Source organism: Tachysurus fulvidraco, chromosome 13 (assembly GCF_022655615.1).
Source record: "Tachysurus fulvidraco isolate hzauxx_2018 chromosome 13, HZAU_PFXX_2.0, whole genome shotgun sequence".
Lineage (NCBI taxonomy): Eukaryota > Metazoa > Chordata > Actinopteri > Siluriformes > Bagridae > Tachysurus > Tachysurus fulvidraco.
The window spans coordinates 7,923,862-7,942,643 of record NC_062530.1 but is presented as its reverse complement, the minus strand read 5'-3'; the positions used below and the strand labels follow the sequence as shown (position 1 = coordinate 7,942,643).

Genomic DNA, 18,782 nt, shown 5'->3' with positions numbered 1-18,782 from the left:
TGCTATAAACTTACACAAGCCAAAAAAACATCACCCAACTCTAAAGCATCTCATCAGTATCTGCCAGTGTTAAGCAATGAGTGTAGAACTTACAACTCACTCCGTTCATTTAAGGCTGGTTTATACTATGCTATAAAGCATTACAAACATCTTCACCCAAAGCCCATTTACCATCACCAGAAAGACACTTGTAGTGAGGATCCAATCCAAGCACTGCAAACATCTCTTTCATCATGAACATAAGAGAAACAGTCTTTCTGTCCTCTTTCACGAAACATTCAGCATATGGCAGCTATGGAGCCTGAGGGCTTAACTGACCCTCTTGGTCTGAGCATTTCCCTTTCAAGAGCTACAAAAACCATGGATAATGCATGAGAAGATGCTATTGGATACAAAGACACTCATCAGAACCACATTGTAACTGGATCTTCACCAGAGTGGCCTAAACCCCCATCAACACCATACACATGGTACCCATATGGCTTAGTGGATAGCATCGTGTCTCTCTCTCTCTCTCTCTCTCTCTCTCTCTCTCTCACTTTCACTCACTGTCTCTCTCTCTCTCTCTCTCACTCACTCTTGATCTCTCACAGATTCTCTCACAGTTTTTTTTAATGCAGGCATGCTAACTTAATCCAGATCTCCTCTGTCTTGTGCTTGGCATGCCATGTTGTCATCTTTTTCCATGTTGTCTGCACTCTCAAACTTAAGACCCTAAGGCAGCTGGAGCAGGAAGGAGTATTGTGCTGTGTTAATGGTGAGCGAAGTGTTTAGGCCATAGATGATATATTGTTCAGCTTTGAGCACTAGCCCTGGATTTTTTTTGCTAAGGACGTAAGAACGTATGAGTAAATTGGGCTTGTTATTGCCATGACAACTTCATTATATTCCAGATAATCTGTTAACCAGAATCTGTGTCCACAACTTGTAGGGCATCCTGCATCTAGCATTCAGTGTAATGGTTTGTTTTTCAGTCCTGGTTTGTACTGGTTTGTTTTCCAGTGCACTTCATCCTAAGTGAGACCGCAGTGCAGGGGACACCATGTTGGTCACCATACAATACAGAGTGGCCTATACTTGGTGGAGTATTGTTCAAAAGGTCACAGCAAGAATAGTAGGTATTGTAGTAAAAACTGAATCAACCACTTTCTGAACTAATTGTTCTTCTAATCCCAGGAATCTTTAGACCAAAAAAAAAAAAGAAAATAGTTTCAAGAGATACCAGTTGAATTTAGTCCATCTGAAATTGAAATGCACATGCAGCGGTTTCCTCAACATTTTAGTTTCAGTCTATCAGACTTTGCACCCTACATAAATCATCTCTTTTAGTGCGTGACCTCCGTTTCTGCACTTTCCACCCCTGGCCGAATGCTGCTGAGGGTGAGATGAATAGCTTTGGGGCCAAACCACTGAAGGTTCCTCCACCTCTTCATCTAGCTCCATGGCCATGTGTCACTCTCTTTCACTAAAATAAGAGCTCCCACTGGACAGAATGAGCACAGCGACAGGCCTGGGTGCTGCCGGACCTGCCTTCTGGAAGCTTTGTTACAGCTTAGTGCCAAGTCGGTGCCCATTCAATACCCTTATTGTGCCCAGCAATGGGCTGGTCTCGGGTGGTTCTGAAAACCGGCCCACTTAGAGAGAGACATTGAAAGCACAAAGGGGAGTCTGTGTAGGAGGGAACAGAGTAAATTTACTCAAACTATGTGTTCTGACAGTCTGGGCTGTGCTTTAATAGCGAAAAGTGTTCCAGTTTTTCCAGCCAAATGAGAGATGGCCAAAAGGAATTGACTTTTTTGAAGTGGTTTAATTCTACAGAGGTAATAGTTACTTTAGGCGTGTATCTGTTTTCCACCAGGTTGTTGTTAAAAAAATAACAGAGTTCATTGTATTATGAACATAAATCATTTTACAGTGAAAGGAGCCCGATCAAGAATTGTACATGCTGTCTCCCTTGTTGTGTCAGCCGTCTACTTTCGTGTCTTTGTCTTTATTTTTTCTTCTCTTGACCCCACCTACCATCATTTCTTTTGTTTTTAAGCTTTCTTTTTCCTGTTTCTCTGTTCTTTTCTTACTCACCATTTTCCAATGATGATCAGTGTAATATTAATGAGACTCCAGCATAGAAGGAGTGCAGACAGCAAATGCTAAACTCAAAGTCCCAGAATGCAAAGGAGCTGTACAAAAGAGTAGCATTGTTATGCCAGACACTCCGCTCGGCTTGTTAGGCATGTTCAAGTTGTTAAGCATGACGGCCTTGACACAGTATTGGCGTGATAGTTGAAGCTTTGGGGCCTGAATGTTTGAGCAGAGAGTACAGATGAGGCGGTGAGGGAGCTGAGAAGTCTAATAGTATGGACTTCTTCAATGTCCGCTTACATATATACTGTATAGAAGAAGCATTATCTTCACTAGTCTTTAATATACCTGTAGAAAACCTAAATATATATATTTTTTAGGTTTAGTTTTTTATTTAAAAAAAAAAAAAATAGGCCGTGTCTAAAAAATTGACAAATCAGAATTTATGTATAAAATAAATCTTATACACCACTGAAGCAAAAATGCCAGTTTATAAAGATTAAAATTCAAGATTTTTTTTTCTCTTTATAATACACTGTGCTGTAAATATGGTTACATTTGTGTGGAATCTATTTAGGTAGGTGTAACTTTTGTGTCCCAACTGAAATAATAATAATAATAATAATAATAATAATAATAATAATAATAATAATAATTGCATCATCCCATGTTTACATTTTAAAGGCAGCAAAGCTCTTTATTCTATTAATCTGTTTTATTGTTATAAACAGTATTGTTTAAAGGTTTAGATGACACTTTTTTGTTTAAGAAAAAGCATATAATCCTGTACATTCTCTATATTATATTGAATGGTTTAAGGTTTTATTTTTCCACTTAGCGCTTATAATGTGGCTAGCTCTAACACTTTTTTTTGTTCTATCACAAAAGGTTGATTGGACCACCGAACAAGTAGCATATGAAACTTTTTGTTAGTGTTTTGTTGGGTTTTTTTTTTGTTGTTTTTTAGTTGTTGGTTTTTTACAGTGTGTTTGGTCAGGTGTTTCAAGGGATGCAGTACAGGCAGTAGCATGACATCCCTTCTAGAGTAACTGGCTAGCTAGCTAGCTATATTTGTGGTAAACATTTACTGCTAGCTAGCATGATCTGTTTTGAAATTAAGTTTTCTGCTCTACATTTTTTTGTGATAAAGGTTTCTTTTCTCACAGACAAGGTTTCCCACAAGATGCATTCATTATTAGTCAAAAATAGTTTAAATAGTGTTCTAAATGGTTCATACCGTTCTTAACTTTTGATTTGATACAGCCAGTACTTTTTCTATAGTTATGAGTATGCAAGAACCCATCAAAGGGTTAAACTTTGTAGTTCACACACACACAGATTTGTGCTTATTGGATATGATAGGTGGGTCTGTGTCCATTAGCCTGCACAGGAAGTCCTGACATCCTATTGTTTCTATCTTATCTAGGTTATTGCTGAAAAAGCACAAATTGTCTGGCGCTCTGTCTGTCTCTCTTTCATTCCTGTCTCAGGTCAGCTGAGCCAGCATAATCCCAGGGCCAAAGTCAATACACATTTCTACCACACATACACTCTTTATGATCAGCTATCTATTTAAATGCTCTTTTTCTCTGAAGGTCCCTGAAGCTGGTCTGTACTGATTGATGTTTTATGAGTGAGCAGGTCTGGTGTAGGGACAGAAACTAAGAGATGTGGCCTTTTAGAGTAGATAGCAAGCAATGGAGAATGTGAAGTTGGAAATTACTATTTGAAGGGTATTAACATTGATCTTTTATCATAAACCTATAACCAATTTTTATAAAGGAAAAATTGAGTATTTCAGAAAGGCTTATAATAAATCATTAGGTTACATTAATCCAGAGGATCCAAAAGCTGGTCCTGGTGTATCACCTGTGTTTAAGGGCAAGGAAAACACTCACATGTACAGGACATACGGTACTCTAGGACTAGGGTTTGGAACCAGTACATTAAAGGTTTTATGTAGTGTTTGACTATATGACTAAGATGTATTCAGGACATGTGAATGTCAGGCCAAATGAAGTCACTAGAAATTATTTGGAAAGTTGTTAGAGGATGTGAAAGTATATGTGGTTTAGGTTCTGCAATTCTATTTTTGATTCTAGCTTGAACTATTTACTTATGATGTTCATATGTAACGTTGATGAGATCCCTTTGCAATTCTAAAATGTCCATAAACCCATATAGGCTTAGCTGATCCTTGTGATGCCCAGATGGTCAGCTCTCCTTTAGCCCAGTCACTTTGAAATGGGTAAAACCTTAAGATTAAGATTATTAACCTTACTTAAGATTGTCTTTAGTCTTTGTGCTCATTGAAATCAGGGGATGAAGCAGTAGGCAGATGGAGATACACATTGGAGATATTATAGCATGTGAGAATTCCTATGGACAAAATTTTCCTGCTCCAACAAAAAAAAATTATTTATTAATGCATCCCTTTGTTCATCTGTAATCACTGTATCCTTGTTAGAATTACATTACATCTAGAGTATATCCCTGGAAAGCTAAAATACACTCAGTTTATCACATCAAAACATGCAGTACTGTATTGTATAGACTGGAAAAAATAGTATAGTATTGTATAGACTGGAAAAATCCAAGTTTGAGTTCAAATTTAAAAATGGGCTCTTGAGCATGGCCCTTAAACCTCAACTGTTTAGTTGTGTATATAAAAATGAGATAAATGTAAGTCACTCTTGATAAGTGTGTCTGTAAAATGCATTAAATGTAAATAATATTATCTATTGTACACATTCAATAATGGCTTGATATCTGTTAATTCAGTTTGTATTTATACTTCGTCTTGTATATAGACAGATTGGTTAAAGCCAGTGACAGGTGATGTAGCCTGGCAGCAAACCATCAATAAAATTGGTATTCACTGAGTTATTCAAAAACCATTGCTTTTGGAATAATTTTTTTAGTTCCTGCATCCTATAAAGGTGTTTCCACCTCAAATCTCAGAACTGCTTGACAACCACACCTGGACATTTAAAAAGTTCTTGGATTAGTGTCTGACAATTTATTATACAAACTTAACAAACTTTATACTATAGTGCTGTTCTTGATTCTGATTGTTCAGATGTTTGTTTCAATTTTATATTTTTTTTGTCTCTATGACAATTCTGACTCATAAAAAGGGATTATATAATGGATTCTTCACATAATGTAAGACTAATTAGATTATTAGATTATTATTATTATTATTATTATTATTATTATTATTTAAATAACATGTTTAACCCATGTATTTGATCAATTAAAACAATTACATTTATATCAATTTCCATTTTTTTAGTAACATGCGGTGGGTTGTTTTGTAACACAGGATCAATCAATGACATGCTGTTAATATTCAAATAAATAATTAAATTCAGAGTGGTATATGATCACATTTCTCTCACATTGGCTATATGTCTATAAAATCACACCATGTTATGTTTTATTACCCAGATAATCCTACTTAAGATGAGGCCTTAATGGATAAACTGTGACATTTTTGACAAATTTATTTGTTTGTTGTAGTTATGATTAAATGGCAGATTAACTCCTTTGAGTCAATCGAATGAAAGTTTTATCTCTTGAATTTCTGTGCAAGATTTGCACAAGACTTTACTTACCTTCAAGTGTCAGCTCTTTGATTGGATGATATTCTGTATGGATTATTCTGAATTTTAAAAAAAGAATGTACAGCCACGCACTTTAACCTTTAATTCTACATAAAGCATATATTATGCAGCTAAGTATACAGGATTCTTCAACCTATTAATCATTTAATAATGACTTTTGCTCCATTTTTCGGTTGTTACCCTTCTTCTCATCGTTGTGCCCACTAAAGCCAAATGCCCGAAGATCAAAGAAGGCCTAGCATAGACTTTAATTGACATTTGTTTTCATTTTTGTTAAAACCAGATGCATGTATTGCTGTTCTAAAGATTTAATTAGTTTTTTGGTGGAGGTGTCTGCAGTTATATATCTTTAAACAGAAGAATGATTAATATAAAGCTGTGGTTTATATGTGAGAGACATTTGAAATGTTGAGGGGGCAATTGAGGGCATGTTTCTCAGACACCTTTTCTGTTTTGACTTATTGTTGCATTCTGTCACTTCTCTGAAGCGGATTTCCTGCTGACTTCTTTCTCAGAAACAGGAACTTACTTAGTCTGATGTATGCTATAGTGGGGTGTGTTAAGGTGCCATTTCCTGTTGTATCTCGGTTTATGAGCAATAAGGATACTCCTTAAGAACGTTTGGCCTTTTCTGGCATAGCACTAACATGAATCATTTTATAAATAACTGCACATGCTTTGTTGTTTTCTGTTGAAATCTGTAGGATATTAACATAGGAATTTTCATATTACTGCAGGATAACCATCATAAAAGACAAAAATGCAGTAGGATCTAGTGAGACCAGATTGCCTAGTGAGACCAGATTGACCAATTTATACTGTAAAATTGAATTTACTGTTCCCTTGATTTATTTTCCCATATTTCATTTACATATTTTTAGGGCAAATTGTTTAAGCCTTTGGGTTGTTGTTAGGAAGTTTGGGTCTGAATCTTGCCACTCCTATTGGTTGTTCCTGTGGGTACTGTTTGTACTTTCTCTGCTCCCGTCTCTGACCCTGTACTCTGATCCCAAGTTCCTAAGCTGGGATATGCGAACAAAGACTTTCCCAGTACTGTAATGTATTTGTAACATAAATAAATCTTTTTCTTAAAATGTGGTGAAGCAAACTGTCACAAAACTACTCCCTCACATTGGCTGAAAGTGTTTACACATCCACAAATTGAAAATCTATCATAAATAGTAAAACATCTTGTTACTTTTGGGATACTCCTTTTAACATACTAAAGTTTGGGACAGTTATTTTGTTCTCGGATACTACTTAAGACGGACGCTAGGTGAATTAGGCTGTAGGCAAAAACAGTTATAATGGACGATTAAATTCTCAATTCCGATTGGTCAGAAGAAATTAAATCTCTATAACAGCAACTCTAATAGGCGCAAGGAAAATCGCAAGCACGTATTAATCCGCTCGTTCTGATGCTTTATGGTTTCTATAGTAACAATTTTCTCTTGTATAGCAGTCGCTCCATATAAATGGATTAAACAAAATTGTGTGTCTGTGTCGTCGTAAGGATTTCTCTGTGGAGTTGTTTTCTTAGCATGCTTGAAACGAGTTTCCAATGTCCAGACTTCATAACATTCAGAGGTAAAACTGATGCTTTAAGTTCCTGACACACGAAAGTCTTTAGGACACAAAGTTGCAGATTCTCAGTATGACACAATGCATTTTTTTTTTGCATCCCTCCGACATGATTGATCATTTTCCATTAACGGCATGTTCCCTCCTTTACTTATTCGCTAGTTTATATCACATGTAATCTACGGCAGAGAAGGAAGCATAAGTTCAAAGCGAGTTTGAAGAGCGGAAATCTGTGATTATAATATTAACATGCAGCTGTCACTTTCACTCTAAAGTCCCTTTTATAGAGAAAGAGGTTGTTGAACAGTAGAATAGACAGTTGTGCTGAATTACCGGTTCTTCATAAAGCTACAGTATTTGAATTGTAAGACAGGTTTTTCTCGTACAAAATTGTTTTCTTTGTACATAATGTCAGTCACAAAGGTACTCATAAACAGTGTAAAGTGGCAGATAAACAGCAGGAAACACACTCTGTGCTTCAGATTATCTGGACCACACAGGAAGTGGAAGCAGGTTCTCGGTTACTATAGCAACCCCACCCCCCACCCCCCATTAAGACAGGTGTTTATTGAGCCATGGCTTCTCTGTCTATCTCTCTCTGTGTAAATAACCAGGTTCTCCAGCTCCAGACTTTCAGTAGGTCTGAACATAAAACATACAAGAATATGATCATATCACTATATCTTCTGAACACATCCACTAGCTTTTTTCATCATAGAAGGTTCCATCTTTTCGGCGTAGTCAGTGATGGACTTAGAACATATAATACTTGGTAAATGTACTTCGAAAAAGACTTGATTTACACCTGGTTGTTTTTGTGTGTCCTGAGTACTTCCTTCCATCCATCCATCCATCCGTCCAATTTGTGATGCATTTTAAACAGATTTAAAGCTGATTGCTTTATCTACTTCTGAGACACATTTAGACCAGAGGCACAGCACAACATGTGATTGATGCACCAAGCATTAACATTTAATATCCGTAGCCAGATGAAAACTCTACCTATTAAATATGCTATGTCTGAGGCTTGTATCGTGACTTAATAGCTGCTGTGGAATGGTGAAAATTGTCACACAGAGAGCTGTTAAAAAGCTGCAGTCTCTTTATAAGCCGAGTCAAGAACAAGCAAATTAGGTTCAGAGTGTTAATATGACAGATATTTGATATTGAGACAATTGATTTCCAGGTAATTTACCCTAATTAAAAGACTGTTGTGTTTAAATTTCACGTCATAAAATAAAAAAGTAATTGTTTAGTTTTTATAGCTGTGTGGTCACTAGAACATTGTCAGATCTGAGTGATGAAAGAAGCATCTCAGTCAACAAAGAATATGAAAGCCCATAGCTATCCCTGAATATTTCTTTCACCAAGGTGCCAATATTTATGAAAATGAGTAGTCCAGGTAAATGGCTTCAGAGTGGAGTGAGTGAAAGTTCAAAAAAGAAGACATTAGCTGATTGTACAGCTTTCTTTCTGTAGTCCTAATTCTCTCTCTCACTCTCTCTCTCTCTCTCTCTCTCTCTCTCTCTCTCTCTCTCTCTCTCTCACACTCTTTCTCTCTCTCTCTCTATTTCTTTGGTGTGAGCCTGTTGAAGGGGTGTGTCAAGAGACTTGTCCTGTCTAGGCTTATTTTAAGCTTCACAGAGAGGAAGAAAAACAAAAGACGCAATTTCAGCTGACAAAAGAGTCTGAAAAGAGCAGTCTTCTTCTTCTCGCAATCCCTCCATCTGAGAACATCTCCACCCATCCTGCACACCTTGGAATCACATGCAGCCAGAAGAGAAAGCCCTCTTTCTTTAGGTTGAAGGGAGGATGAATAGTGTGTGTGTGTGTGTGTGTGTGTGTGTGTGTGTGTGTGTGTGTGTGTGTGTGTGTGTGTGTGTGTGTGTGTGTGTGTGTGTGTGTGTGTGTGTGTGTGTGTGTGTGTGTGTGTGTGTGTGTGCGCGCGCGCGCGTGTGTGAGCCCACATGTGTGTGTATGTGTGTGCGTGCATGTGTGATTTCTATGTATGTTCAAGCAGGAAGTTGTCACACATACCACATATATGACGTGCTGTAGCTTTGGGAGCTTACATGGAGATGGAAAGACTAACAGTGCAAGCTGAATGAAAGGCAAATGAGGCATTTAAAGTGCCCCTGACAATGACAGTTGGTCTTTCAGAGCTATGTGGCACAGTCTCTTATTTACACATCCATTCACACACTAGGGACAATTCAGTGATGCCAATAAGCCTACAAGAAATGTCACTGGTCTGGGCAGGATAGAGGAGTACCTGAAGGAAACCCCCAAAACACAGTGAGAACATGCAAACTTTTCTACTTTTAACCTGCGTAGAGGTGCTTATACACAGAAGTACGGATAAATCCCACAACCGCGAGCTCACGGCTAATGATGCATGAAAGCATGACATTAATGTGAATCCAATGTTCAATACAGTCATTTACACATTACATTTAAATTGTTTATGGTCGAATGTACAGAAATGTGTTCTTAGCACTTGTACATGATCCTTGTAAATCAAGCTCCGTATCAGCTGAAAAGCCAGGATTGCACGGAGGATTCTAGATGTGTTTAGAAGGATTTACGTTGTGGTGTTTGGCACTTGAATTTGATCGACTTAAAATATGTTTGATGTCATAAATGAACTAAGTATCTATTTATATATTTATTGTGTTGTCATGATTAATCATTGCTATTGCAAGTACATGAGAGAGAGAGAGAGAGAGAGATGTACTACTCTAATACTGCTGTTGTTTCAGAGGTGGGAATGTGGCAGGTGGGTACGACATAACTGTGTCGTGTTTGTCCAGTTTGAGTATGAGTCCTGTTTATTCTGTTCCATCTCTCTGGCTGGGGATTTGTACAGAATATTTTGAAGCAGAAATCCTCATTTGTTTGGCCATATGTCAGATACATAAAAGGGGTTCTTCACTGTAATTGTGCCTCTCTCTGTCCCATATGGATACACACATGAACACCCCCTCACTACTGCAAGCGTATGTCACAGAATTCCAAAGGAATTGGCACAGTATGTTGTAGTGTGTGTCTAATGATGTAACTCTTCTGACGTCGCTATTGTCTAGTGATGTCGCTGTTCTTTGGTGTTTGATAGCTCTTTGATTCGTGATAAATGGTGTTTAATGACGGGGTCATGAGAACACACATATGGCCCCTCAGCCACACTGCGTTTCCTCTTGCCAAGCACGGGATTCATGCTGAGAATCTGAATAGAGGAATGGATCAGCCAATTAATGGTGCTTTTGTTGTTGTCGTTTGTGTTTGGTGTCATTGCAGGCTCTGCAGAAGCTGGCCAATCAGTATTTGAAGAGAGACTGGCCTGGCATCAAACCAGATGACCAGAGAAATGACTACAGGTGAATTACTACACACACGATCATTGTTCTCCTAAACATGCTGCAATGATAAAGGGAATAATATAAATTGCACAGAATTTCCTCACCCCAGATATAGATGTTGATCAGCAAAAAAATTTTTCATTCCAGTTTTACACTTGCATTATGACATTGATGTATCTTATAAGTAGGATGTTTATAGCCTTTAGACAGTTTAGTCATCATGCAATAAGCTCACCTAAATCGCTCACTCACTTCTAACCATGCTGTATGTTTAGGTCAATATTTACGCTTAACCATTCCCTTACTATTGTTCAGCCCAAACAAAATGTTGTCTTAAAGCTAATATGATTAGTTATGGATAAAGCAAAGTAAGTGCATTGTGGGCATTAGCTATTCAAATCTTAGAAATCAGAATTCTATTAATTATGCATTTAATGCTGTTGTACTGTGTAAGCACCAGAGGTACTTACACAAAGTAACTCATCGACTTAAAACATATAGAGATTATGTTGGACACATGATCACATCCTTTCATAGAGATCGTGTGCAATTGTCAAGAATCATTAAAAAAAAATCAGTAGCGTTCAAATATCTCAAGATCCAGGACGCTACGATTTATAGTGCCTGAGAAAGATGCCATGGAAATCTGTCATTTTCTCTTTGGAGCTCTTTTTCAAGTCAAAACAACATCTTGTTTTCTTAAAACAACATTTTAAAGAAAGGTTCTCAAATTTTTTATCAAATTAATTTATTCGTTTATTTCTGTATTAACATATTTCGAATCTGTATTAATTTTTGTTCACAATATTAAATCTCTATTCATGGACATTTTTTTATTTATTTACTTTAAGGCAGACAAAAATGCAGAATGTTTTCTGCAGTCATAAATAAAATTTCATTAAAATTTTAACATAGATTTTAAATATGATTATTATTATTATTGTTATTATTATTATTGTTATTATTATTATTATTATTATTATTGTTATTATTATTATTATTATTATTAATAAAACATTCATTACAGTACATGCAGTAATTTATCATAGAGAACAGTGAGGGGTCTAGTGGATGCAAGACATCTAACTTTGTTTATTTAAGTGACATTTTTAATTTTTTGGGCTCATAAGATATGATGAAGTTACACATACCCAGTGACATCAAAAAAATTTTGTGTACAGATGAACAGATGTGATGGAGGATGTACTGTGTGAGTGGTATATTCCACTTGGTACTAGTGACCCAAGATCACTGTACCTATTATGTATCATTATGTTCCTCTAATAACCTGACATGTCTTGTTACTTGTGGCTTGTTGCCCACCTGCAGCCTTGCTAGAGAATGTGGAAAAGCTTTGCAGACTGACTTCCTCTGCTGCAGGAATGTGTACGGGGTGTGGAGGGCATATCTAGAGGGCACAGTGGAGGTCAACCAGACTCGACTTTACATTTGTGACAACTACAAGAACGAGATCTCGGACCCTGCCAAAACTGTACGCCTTTACAAAGAGCAGCAGCTCAAGAAGGTACTACTCTCACTCGCATTGATGTCTTTGACACCCTGAGTTTCTTCAAGTGTATATCTGATGTTATCCCTATAGAGGAACTTTGTTAAGAACATGAACATTAATTACGTTTCATTCATATTAAAAATGACATTGTATGACATTGTCTTGTTTAACATGTGTAATTAAGTGCCATGTTGTTGGTTAATTTGGCTACAAGGAGGATAAAGTAAAGCACAAGAAAAATCCCGAAGAACATTCATGCATTTAAGGAATAAAATACTACCACAAATCGTGTGGTGACTGTGTAGTTTATACATTCCTACTTATTTTTCTCGTCTGTTACACCTGTCCTGATACACTTGGTGGAAATCTATCCATATGTAGAAGAACCAAAATTATAGTAATTTATAGTAATATTATATATATATAGTAATTATAGTAATTTGTGTTAAAAATAATGTTTTGAAAATGAATATTTTGTTAAGTCTGCACAATATGTACCTACTGAACACAATACTATGTGTTCTAATAGTTACATATTTTTCTTTATTATCCTGTGAGTGGTATCTAACTGCCCCTTTTATCTGCCTCTCTGTGATCATACCCTCCACGGGTCTTTGCACTTCAGTGCATCGAACAATTGGGCCGGATCCAGGCTGAACTCCAAGACTCTGTGAAGGACCTGGCAAAATCCAAGAAGAAGTACTTTGAGCTGGAGCAGATGGCTCAGGCCGTCCGGGAAAAAGCAGACATCGAGGCCAAGTAGGTACTCTACATGCAGTGGGGTCTAAGCCCTAAATCTAATGGATCCAGAACTTCCTGTTTACACTTTGACCATAAAGATGGAGCGCTGAAAGAGCGTTCCTGTTTATTGGCGATCAGAAACCAGCAGGAGATTCATCTCAAACCTTCAAGTCTTCCTATTCAATATTCTGCCTACTCAAAGATTATATGAAATCAAGTGTGCCCCTGTGTGTTTGGCAGAAAATGCTATACAGTCATTTTGACAGCATGTCCTTGACTGAAAACCTTCAGGGATGTTTGCCTTTCTTCTTTGTGGATTTTTAGCTAGATACAAAATTTCTTAATGAGAGTGCAGTTATCGATGCCTGGTCCTTATCTTTAAAAGCCACTTGTAAATAGATAAGAGGGAAAGAAAGTGAAAGAATGGTGCTTAACTGAATGGGTAGATCTGCAGCTGGCTAGTAAAGTAAGTATTGATCTGGTCACATGCCTAGCGCCACATTTTGTTCCTGCCAGTAACATGAACTGGAGGCATTCGACTAGTCTGCTGTGTTCAGCTGAGGAATTGAAAGGGAGGGACCATTAGTCTTTCACCTTTCCCCCTTAATATATTGTGATCAGACCTCCACCAAGCTTTTGTCAATCACCACAAACTGCTTGGTCCAGATAGATTTGGCCTCAACCCAAAAACAAATGATTCAGTCTCACATGAATAGCATTTTTGTTGTTTTTATTAACAGGAAAAAAAGTAGAAGCTACTCCCATATATACCTGTCACTGCTTACTGCAATCAGCATTTACATCATTGCTCTTTCCTTCCGTCTGTTCCGGGTTTGACACGGAGCCTACAAATTCTTGTTACTTCCTGTTCAGGGTCTGTGAGGCTGTTAGTCTTGGTTGAATTTGTAATGCCTGCTTTCTCTTTGTCACGCAGGTCCGAGCGTAGGCTGATTAAGACTGCTTTTCCTGCCTTTCACAACTCAAGAACAATCTAGTCCTTGTTTTTTTATAACCACTGTAAAGTTGCAAAATGTTCTTCAATGGTGGGACAGGATCCACTATGAATGCTTTCAAACCCACAGGATGATGGTCTTTATGCTGTGGTGTCTAGGGCTGGTTTTGATTTACAGTGTCTGAATGCTGGGCTGATTAAAGTATGCTGTGTGTTCACAGGTCAAAGCTGGGCCTGTTTCAGTCCAGGATTAGTTTACAGAAAGCAAGTGTCAAGGTGAGCAAAACAGCCTCAAATAAAATGGACATCACTTTCTATGACTCTTGTAACTTGCAATTTAATTAAAGATACCAAGCATTTCCTAGATTTCTACAAGATTTCTTTGTAGGTAATTACACTGCCGTAACTGGTACATTCGTACCTACACCACACACTTGAGAGCCTTTGTCACGTGCATTTACAGTGCAAGAAAATTATTTTCGTATTATATTCCAGCTTGTTACGAAGCTGTCCAACAGTAGCCAGTGCAGAAAAAAAACATAAACATATTGCTCAGAAGCCCTTGGGCCCTCTGTCCTGAAGACCTGTGTGTGTAACTGTTACAAAGTGCTGACACTAGAGAATCCTTCCTAAAGGCCAATTTCTATAATTAATTATAATTATATTTTTTTTTATCATTTCTGTCCCTTTCAAAGAAGACATCACCAGATCACTAAATACACATTTTAATCCCTGTATACGGGGACGCCAGGTCTACAGTCTGAGCCATACTGCTACAGAAAATGAATTAACACCTTCTAACTGTTCAAGAAGTTCAAGAAGAATATTATAAAAGGGTATAATTATGTCTTAGCTATGATAGTATTACAAGTAGCAATTTATAAAGACATAAATTGCTACTTGTAATACTATCATAGCTTTATCTTTTTTCATTTTATTGAATATATTTTGGGCCATTTTGCTCTCATCTTGTCAACTTTTATCTTGTTAGGAAACTTCAGGAATAGTAAATATAATACTTATATAATACCAAGGATACTAAAATTAGGTATCCTGATTATTTTGGCCATGTTACCCACCCCTGAAATGAAGTTTAATTCATTAATGTTTAATTGCTTATGCTTTTTTTTTTTTTTTTTTTTAAACTTTTGTTGTTTATTAGCTCAAAGCCAAGAGGAGTGATTGCAACTCCAAAGCCACCCATGCCAGAAACGAATACCTTCTTACACTTGCAGCGGCCAACGCACATCAGGACCGCTACTACCAGGCCGATCTGTCCAGTTGTATCAAGGTGAGAGCTGAGATTTATCCAGACAGCTTTTTGGTCTATAGAGTATGTGTTGTGTATGTGAATTAACCAGATTCCCACTTTTTTTTTGTCATTAAGTATGATAGGGGAAAATTAATAGCAAGTCAAGAAGCTTTTATTGTCATTTCAATCATATACAGTATAGCTGTTGCAGTACACAGTGAAATGAGACAAGGTTTCTTCAGGATCATGGTGCTACATAAAACAAAGACAGAGCTAAGGACTAACTAAGGACTTGCCACATAAAGTGCATCTATGCAACCTGGTGTACAGCTGCTATGTGAACTCTCTTAAATAAACAGTTTTGGGTATTAAATAATTTTTATTGAAGACATAGTCATGATAAGTGTTCAAAAATATTGGCCACATTAAAACATTTGATATATAGAATAGGTAGCTAGCTAAATGGAAAGTTAGTGTTGGATAGATCTAAGTCAACTAAAAGGTTGAAAACTTGACATGATCACATTTACATAGCAATAACCAGCAATTATTGAATAGATGGATAGTAACAAGTCAATAAAAAAACACTTAAGACCATTAGATGGCTATTGGCTCTTTTTGTGCTAACAAAAACACTCAATTAGCTGCTTTCTCTTCACTTATTGCTACTTTAGCCTAAAAAACATATAAGCTGGCAAAGTCAATATAACTGATGATAAATCATACACTGACTGACAACACACTAGTTTGAATTTTGCTTAGAATACTTTATGGCATCAAGTAAATATAGTATGGAATAAAGTAAATTGGCATTAAAATGGCATTTTATGGCGTAAAGTATTGAGGAAGTTTTTCAATCAACACTGATTTTCTTAGAAATATGTGTCAAGGGCGAACTTGAACACATTTCTCTCTTCCCCTAATGTTTTGGCTGGTTGCTTGATCAAGCCAGACATAACCATTTCTGCTTTGAGCAAACAATTTGAATAACTGAATCTTAAGTGTGCACCTGATACTGTGCTGTTCGTCTCATTGTTCTCGTTCTCACGCTCATCTGTGCTTCATACAGTTTGTGCAACTTGGATGATTTCTCTGGCCAAATTGAGGTCACGATCAGAAATACAGTCACTCACCACAACAAGTTCATGTTCTCTAAGTGAGCTATATAATCTGCATCTGTCCACTTTCCAGCTGTGTCCTTATGTACCTCACCATAATGAGTCATTCTCACTTTTCCCACTCTGACGTAGTCTTGAACCATTTCTGAGAGAAAGGTTTCTTTTTTCCTCTTTAATTTTCTCTGTTTCTAGCAGTTCAGTGTCAAGGCCAAGACATACCTTTCTAAAACTAGTAGTTTGTCTCTCATCATGTTTTACATTTACAGCATTTAGCAGACGCCCTTATCCAGAGCAACATCCTTTTTTTTTAAATGTCATTTTTATCCAACTGAGCAATTGAGGGTTAAGGGCCTTGCTCAGGGGCCCAGCAGTGGCAGTTTGGTGGACATAGGAATCGTAACCCACAACCTTCCGATTGGTAGCCCAACACCTTAACCACTAGGCTACCACATCCCACATGTTTTGTCTGTTGCTTTTCTAAAAATGTGAGATTCACAGTGACTGACATGAGCAGAAGCCACATCTCATTTTATGGGACTGTGATGCACCAGAAGCACTATGTTTGCTGGAGCTGACAGACATACAAGCAATACTTCCTTTGAAACAGACACTTACTTCTTTGCCTGGCACTGACAGACAGAGAAACCACACCTTCTTTACTGGGACTAACAAACAGAGAAAGCACACCTCCTTAACTGGGACTGACAGGCATATTTCTGCCTAATCTTTGCATTCTCTGAGCCCACATTTTATTCTCTCTGAGAACTGAGGTTAAGCTGGACCTCAACAATTGATAAAGTTGTGGTTTAGTGCGCATGCCTGTGTATGTGTTAGTGAAGCATGTCTGGTATGTGCTGTGTTCTTCCCCACCCTCTCAGGGTCACTTCCCAGCACCTCTTGTCTCCAGGGACCCATCGTAACCACGAGAACAAGCTTCTCACTTTTACCCATCAGTTTTAACAAGCCTGTATTCACAGCTGTGCCACCAAGCTGTCTGCCTCTCAACCCACTTAGCGCTGCAAAATAATATACTGCCCACTTACTCGCCGTGGATCAGGTGGATCCTAGCATCACTTTTGGTTCTTTCTTTTTTGTCTTCAAAAATGACAAGTGTGTTTTTCATACCATTGTGCAGGTCAAAACAGCGTTTGCCAGCATATACAGAGCTCTGGTGGAACTGAGTGAACTAACAACAGCAGAACATGTCCTTATTTAGAGATGCAAACCCTGCTCACCTTTCTTTTTTCGGGAATTCCCGCAGAATGTCTTTAAACTGAACTCTTCAAATGAAGCCATTTATCCAAATACTTGATGTGTCCATGTCAAAAAGAAATGTTTTCTTTTGTTTGTTTGTTTGTTTAATGCTTACGTGTCAGTTATTTAGAGGACTAGCTTAGCCAACAATACATTATTTCTAATAAAAAAAACATATTTCTCCAGAGCAAAGCTATGAAAAGCAAGCTACAAATACCAAACATGTCTGGCTGATTGATTAGATGTAGGTTGAAGGAAAAAAATGTGTATATTTAATATTACTTGGTTTAAAGGACAGTAAAACTGAAAAAATCTAGAGTAATGTTATTACTTATATTAATAGCAAATGAAACTGTGTCCATATAAAGAATATAAGAAATGCCTTCATCAGTCTTAGAATTCATTCCTTTATTTTAATGATCCTGGGCCAGTACCACATATTTGAGGTGAATTTTTCATTCTAATGTTTTGGCTCTTAATCTTATGAAATATTCAAGCTAAGCAGTACGTGAAGACATTCTTGGTTTAATTGTGGGTTCCCTGGGATACAAAATACTGCTTAAAGGGGAAATTTAACTGGGATTCATTCTGAAGCATTGCACATGTGTGTGCATGTGTGATCATGGATGAGCATCATGGGAAATCTAGATTTCAAAGACACAGCATTACAATGGAAGGGATTATTGCCAAATGTGCCTGGGGCATTGTTCTAAGCATCAACACATACAGTATACACACTAGACAAGATGGAAGTCTGATCATTGTAAGTATATGCTCATTCTGAAATTTATGCCTGTAACACTGACAGGTGTAAATTGTTCGGAGACATCTTAAACAGACGATGCTGCAATGCTTAGAGTATAAAGGTAAGGTTTTGTCCTTTATGAGCAAGTATGGGTTCACTGTATCATTGAATAAACCAGCAGTTTAAGAACAACATTTCCCAAAAAATACTACTGAATGGCCATGACCTTTAAATCCTCAGATGGAACTTCTTCAAAGAACATTCTCCTGTGTTGGATTTCAGGATATGGGCTTGGCAATACTTTGACATGCACTTGTCAATAAACACAGTTCATCGCTGTATACAGTAAAAACATGTACAGTACAGTGGTCAAGCTTAATAATGGAAATTGTGTTCTCTGGGCTAAAGACAGGAAGAACATTCCAGATTCAATTAGTTGCCAGTTTAAAGTTTAAAAGCTCGGATCTCTCATGGTGTAGGGATTATATTAGTGTCCATAACCCTCAAACATGGTTCTACTGTTGCCACAAAGTTGTCTTTGTATGCTGTAGCATACAGTTTCTTTTCC

At 37.3% G+C, this 18,782-nt stretch overlaps 1 protein-coding gene across 4 annotated transcripts in view; it reads left to right on the top strand.

The window, feature by feature from the left end:
• LOC113642901 (F-BAR and double SH3 domains protein 2) overlaps positions 1 to 18,782 on the top strand; it is a 91,095-nt gene that overhangs the window by 39,883 nt on the left and 32,430 nt on the right. For 2 of the 4 annotated variants that reach the window (XM_027146727.2, XM_027146906.2), the window contains exons 4-8: positions 10,581 to 10,660; positions 11,972 to 12,167; positions 12,778 to 12,911; positions 14,067 to 14,121; positions 15,008 to 15,136. In XM_027146727.2, coding sequence (XP_027002528.1) covers positions 10,581 to 10,660; positions 11,972 to 12,167; positions 12,778 to 12,911; positions 14,067 to 14,121; positions 15,008 to 15,136 — 594 coding nt within the window. The remainder of the gene's footprint in view (positions 1 to 10,580; positions 10,661 to 11,971; positions 12,168 to 12,777; positions 12,912 to 14,066; positions 14,122 to 15,007; positions 15,137 to 18,782) is intronic. The other 2 variants (XM_027146813.2, XM_027146989.2) reach the window with 1 other exon arrangement.